Source organism: Seriola lalandi, unplaced genomic scaffold, assembly GCF_002814215.2.
Source record: "Seriola lalandi dorsalis isolate HSWRI2012SDOR001 ecotype SW California unplaced genomic scaffold, Sedor1 jcf7180002054964, whole genome shotgun sequence".
NCBI classification, from domain to species: Eukaryota; Metazoa; Chordata; class Actinopteri; order Carangiformes; family Carangidae; genus Seriola; species Seriola lalandi.
The window spans coordinates 105,075-110,820 of NW_019525515.1; the positions used below are offsets into that span (position 1 = coordinate 105,075).

General features: G+C 43.4%; 1 protein-coding gene across 1 annotated transcript in view; it reads right to left on the reverse strand.

Annotated features, from left to right (window-relative positions):
* Positions 1-5,746, reverse strand: part of LOC111646090 (regulator of G protein signaling 3-like) — an 18,443-nt gene that overhangs the window by 5,850 nt on the left and 6,847 nt on the right. The window contains exons 12-20 of the mRNA XM_087170845.1: positions 3,776-3,857; positions 3,561-3,666; positions 3,260-3,356; positions 2,600-2,866; positions 1,924-1,963; positions 1,590-1,849; positions 1,244-1,327; positions 540-651; positions 76-245 (exon numbers count right to left, since the gene is read on the reverse strand). Of these exons, the coding sequence (XP_087026971.1) occupies positions 76-245; positions 540-651; positions 1,244-1,327; positions 1,590-1,849; positions 1,924-1,963; positions 2,600-2,866; positions 3,260-3,356; positions 3,561-3,666; positions 3,776-3,857 (1,218 nt within the window). The remainder of the gene's footprint in view (positions 1-75; positions 246-539; positions 652-1,243; positions 1,328-1,589; positions 1,850-1,923; positions 1,964-2,599; positions 2,867-3,259; positions 3,357-3,560; positions 3,667-3,775; positions 3,858-5,746) is intronic.

The following is a 5,746-nucleotide window of genomic DNA, read 5'->3' on the forward strand; positions in this document are numbered from 1 at the left end:
GGGGGGGGGGGCTTCATGTTAATGTGAGTCTCAAAGAACTCACAGGTGTAGCATCAAAGTAAACCTCTGTTGTACCTGATGGCTGTGTGCAGTCTCCGTGGCGACCAGCTGGTGATGGATGTTGTCATGGAGACACAGACGAACTCTGACCTTCTGCTCGATGCTGAAAGACTCAAGACTGAAGACGCAATGGGAACACATCTGAGACGTCTGCAGGAAGTAGAGGTGGAGCGGCTCTGATGACACTGAACACAACAAAAACACGTAACTCTGTGTACAAAAACAACAACAAAAACAACAACATCAACATGTTTCTGTGTACAACAACAACAACAACAACATCACATCACTCTGTGTATAACAACAATAACACGTTATTGTGTGCACAACAACAACAACATCAACATGTTTCTGTGTGTACAAAAACAACAACATGACTGAGAGGTCTGTAGGAAGTAGAGGTGGAGCAGCTTCAATGACAATGAATACAACAACAACAATAATAACAAAAATAAATATAATAATAATAATGGTGTTACCCTCTCTGAGCTGCAGTGTGTTCAGGTACAGTGGACTCTGTAGGACGTTGCAGCGTCCAGCTTCGTCCTCTCTGGTCAACAGCAGCAGGTCACTGTAGATCAACACTGTCACCTGAAACACACACACACACACACACAAACCACAGTGACATCATCAAATCCAGACACGTTTCTTGTACAGGAGTCCATGTCAGTGCTCGTGGTCTGAATGTGATGTCACTCTGACCTCTGACCTGCTAATGTTAGACTCCACAGACGACTCATCTTCACTGTTTCTGAAAATGTGAAACTAAAACACTGCAGGTTCCCAGAAACTGTGCGTATGTGTGTGTGTGTGTGTGTGTGTGTGTGTGTGTGTGTGTGCGTGTGTGTGTGTGTGTGCGTGTGAGCAGTATCCTCAGTAAGATCTATTAGAGTGAAACTGATCCTGGTTCAGGTCTCTGAGGTCATTGAGTCCTTCAGGATCAGGTTCAGTCTGGATTCTTACTGAACAACATTTCCGCTCATGAGGATAAAAACTGCAGAACTCTGATGCAGAATCGATCAATAACAGTTAGCAGTGCTATGAACAGTACTGTTTACAGTATATCTACTGAATATTTACAGTATATTTACAATAGTGTTGGCTTGGTAGTACTATTGGTGGTACTGTTATCAGCAGTAGTATTTGAAGTACATCTGCAGTATATATCCAGTACTGTTACCTTTGCAGGCAGCAAGTCGGCCTGGTGCAGAACCATTTCCTCTGACATCAGCAGGGTTCTGTCTGGGCTGCACAGATCCAGAGGCTAAAAAAATAGGAACAACAGGTGGATGAAAATGTCTTTGGTTCTAAAGTTGATGCTCTAGGCTACTGGGCTAAATGAGGGGCTTCCATTTTAATGTTTTGTTTTTATGATCTCAGTTTATAAACTAGATTATAACTCAAAGGTCAAAGGTCAGGGAAGTGGTTCTGTGTTGTGACCTGAATGAAGATGTTTGAGGCTAGATGTAAGGGTCTCGAATGGTTCTTCTTGGTTCAGGGTCAGGTTAAAGGTTGTATGTTCTGACCTGGACAAAGATGGGGAAGATGAGGGTTTTGGGCGCCAGTGTGACATAGGTTCCATAGGTGGAGCAGGGCAGGTGTGATTGGACGATGGTGCAGTTCTGGTAGTTGCCATAGTTACTGGGTGCACCTGGAGAGGAGGAAGAGGAGGAGGGGGGTGGGGGCAGGGTGGAGGTACGGCTGGTGAATGGTTGCCATGACGACCCAGGTTGAGAGTCTTGTAGGAGGCTCTGACCTCTGCTGGGGTGGGTCTGGTACAGACGACCTGATAATTGATGACACAGAAACATGAGTTTATGATAAATATACTGAACAATGTTCAGAGTGATCAATACTCACCAATCGTCCTGTTCCTGTCGTGATAAACTGGCTGCAAGAGCTGGAACAGACACAGAACAGATGGAGAACGTTCGGACCGTCACATCAGAACACCACAGGAGTTCTTCACAGCATTAAAGTGTTAGAACAATTTTCTTCTATTTGACTGGTGGTTATGTTCTAGGTCAGCGTAAGGTTCCATGGTGAGGTTCTACCTGTGCTTCAGACGGTGAGTTCTCAGTTGTGGTCTGGACAAAGATCCGAGCTGAGAGGTAAAAGGTTAAAGGTGATGTTCTAGGTCAGGTAAAAGTATCTTCGGGGTTGGGGTTAGGTCATATGCAGGAAAATGTTGTTCTCAGTATGTTCTCAGTCAGGTGAAATGTTCTCGGTTATATTTTAGTTCTGGTGAAAGGTTCTCAGTTATATTCTAGTTCGGATGAAAGGTTCTCAGTTATGTTCTTATTCAGGTGAAAGGTTCTCAGTTATGGTCTCAGTCAGGTGAAATGTTCTCAGTTATGTTCTCAGTCAGATGAAAGGTTCTCAGTTACATTGTGGTTCAGGTGAAAGGTTCTCAGTTATGTTCTAGTTCAGGTGAAAGGTCCTCAGTTATGTTCTAGTTCAGGTGAAAGGTTTCATGTTCTCATTCCAAGTCAAATGATCGAATGTTATGTTTAAGATGCCGCCTCGTCAGACTCACCTGTCCTCCTGGACTGACAGGTGACAGGATGATGTAATTGTCTCCATTTGATGATGTCACACGGGTGCCCTTCAGTGTGGTGGTGCGTGGGGAGTACTCAGTCACCTCCTGTACTTCCTCCTCCTCCTCCTCCTCCTCCTGGTCCTCCTTTCTGTCCCTCCACAGAGAACCCAGAGCTCCCAAAGTGGACTGCACCCTCGACCCTTGATCCCGTCTGCGGCCATGTTTACTGTGGGTGGGGTGAGGCAGCAACTTCCTGCCCGTTGTCTAGGAGACAAAGGAATGTTAGCTTAGCATAAACACTGCTAGCCTCACCGTTGAGCTCATCTGTCATCTGACAGCACAGACCAGCAGGTTCTCAGTGGAGGAGGAAGTAAAACTGGGTGTACTGAACTATCAAAATAAAAGTCTCAATATTCAGGTTGATGATGATGATGATGATGAAGAAGATCTTCAGACTCCACCACTGTCTCCAAGACAGTCGCTGGAACTTGGGCTGTGATGTCAGGTCACATGACCACGTCCAACAACATCACTGCTACTGAATGGTTCTGTTTATGTTTGTGTGTGTGTGTGTGTGTGTGTGTGTGTGTGTGTGTGTGTGTATTTTAAGTTGATCACATGATTCATGTGTAAATGAAAAAACTGTTATTCACTCACTGCGTTGTGTGTTGGTGGGCGAAACAAAGCTTCACATCCTGATCTGAGCTCAGGTAAACCTCTCCACACCACCAAGACGATCTGAGATGGACAACTCCTGAAGAGAAAGACAGGCAGAGAGAGAGACAGGCAGAGAGTGACAGACATGTTTTTACTTATTAAATGAAACCAAACTCTTATTGTGAAATGATTCCCTGAGACCAGAGTCAGTACAGAGGCCTGCTGATACCAAAAATCAAACCTACACATTAAATGACAATCAGAGCAGGTGGAGGGTCAGACTGTGCATTTGCGGGGTTACCTGATGGCGTGGGCGAGGTCGACACATTTCCAGGTTTCTACAGGAAGTCCATTTAGCTGCAGAACTGAGTCTCCTGGACGGAGCCCAGACTGATGAGCCGGACCACCTGAGGGAACAGACCACCAATCAAATCTCCCTGTGATCTCAGGTGAGTGTTTGTTATCTCAGATGTGTTATCTCAGGTGTGTGTTTGTTATCTCAGGGGAGGGTCTTACCTGGGTCAACAGCCTGGACTCGGACGGGACAATCAGAGCAGATTGTAAATCCAAACCCGTCTTTTCCTCGAGTGATGCTCACCTGCAGGAAAAAGTCTGTTAGCCTGTTAGCTGAATACATGTGTAGGATCAGACATGTAATTCTGAACACATGTTGCTGATTACACTGAAGGAGCTACTTGTAAGTTCTGCTACAGCTACATAGCTAACATTAGCATTAGCAGCTGTTTCCTGACCAGAAGAAACTTCATTCCTTTACTCATCAACAGCTGCCTCCAGAGGTGGAAACAAACACCTATGTTAACTCTACTAAACTAAGCATGCTAACCAGCTAGCTCCTGTCTGTCTACTAAAGTAAGCATGCTGTATTTATAATTAATGTTAGTGATGTAGCAATTGCAAAATGTACAAATAGCTTATAGCTAATCAAAGGTTCTATAAACTTATTGATCTCTTATTTAGTTTTTAAGATATTGATAAATAAACTTCACAAGGGGTGGGGCTTAGCAGGAAAATGGCCATAACCCAGTAACCATTTGTCCAATCATTATAATTTTTGGTACATGTCTTGAGGCTGTGTTTGGGTAGAGGTCTACTGAAGTACTTTGACCCCAACCTACAGGAGGCGCCAGAAAACACCAAACATGTGACATCAGAACCTGAACACTGTGGAGACCAGTTTTAACCAGAATCTGAAGAGCCATATTGATTGGTGCATGTAGGCGTGGCCTATCACACATTTGTTCAACCTAACATCATGTCTCCTGAACACACATGCGCACACACACATACACTGAGGTTCTCTCTGTGGCCACATGTAACTGCATTAACATTAATGTGATTGTGATGAAGGTAAAAACTCTTTTTCCACAGAGCTGCTTAAACAGAACCAACAGAGACTCGAGAAAGAACTGAAGCAGAACCAGGACAGAACTGAGACAGAACTGAAGCAGAACCAAAGCAGAACTGAAGCAGAACTGAAGCAGTCCACTTGATGTGGTAAGAATCATGGAGACAAGCTGATGCGCCAAATTTGTGACACGGAGCTTAAACATATGTGCTTCACCATTATATATAATTTTCATTCACATTTCATCAACCTTGAAAACGTGTGCTGATTGGGCAAAGAGTTCATTGTTAATAAATACATAAAAAAGTATTTATTAATCTTGATAAAAAACTTAGTGAAGGTTCAACAATGACACAATAAGTTTGTTAAACTCATTGATTATGTTTATAAATGATTATACCCATGAGGCTTTTATTATTATGTCTACGTCTAACTTTCTGTGAATGTCTAATAATCAACAGTGTTAATGATGCAATGATGCTGTTATTAACTGTAGTAATGTTAATAAGCTTCTTATAAGGATTTCTAAAGACCTCATTCTTATTAATATGTTTAGTGTGTCCTGATGGTGGCGCCTCAGAACTCTTTTAGTCTCAGTGTCACATATTCATACAAATAATAATTAATGCAGTCTGTTATAATGACGGTCCAGGTTAACAACAGCAACTGCAATAAATCATATCTTATTATATAGCATTTTAAACTTTTCTAACAGGGTTCAGTATCTGGCAGCAGCTTATGTATTAATCAGTCAACCAAAGCAATAACACACTCAATCAATAACTGATGATACAGTGCCTCACACAGTAAACCCTCAGAGATCACTGAGTCATAATTGAGTGGTACAGGTTTCAGCCTGTAGGGGGCGCTGGTTCTGGACTCTGCTGGTCTTTAGTCATGTGTGGACTGAGTCAGGATGTTTGTGTCAGACCCAGACTGAAGGTCTGGTCCTGGTCTTTGAGCTGTTTCCATGTCTCCTCTGTAAACAGTGACTGACCGGAGGAAAGGTTGACTTGTCCTGAGACTTTTCACTCCACAAAGGAAGTTAAATGTCCCTGAGTCCAGACTGACATGCTGATATTAAAACTCCCGCAGGGACTTAGACACCTCGGGAGGGGGGG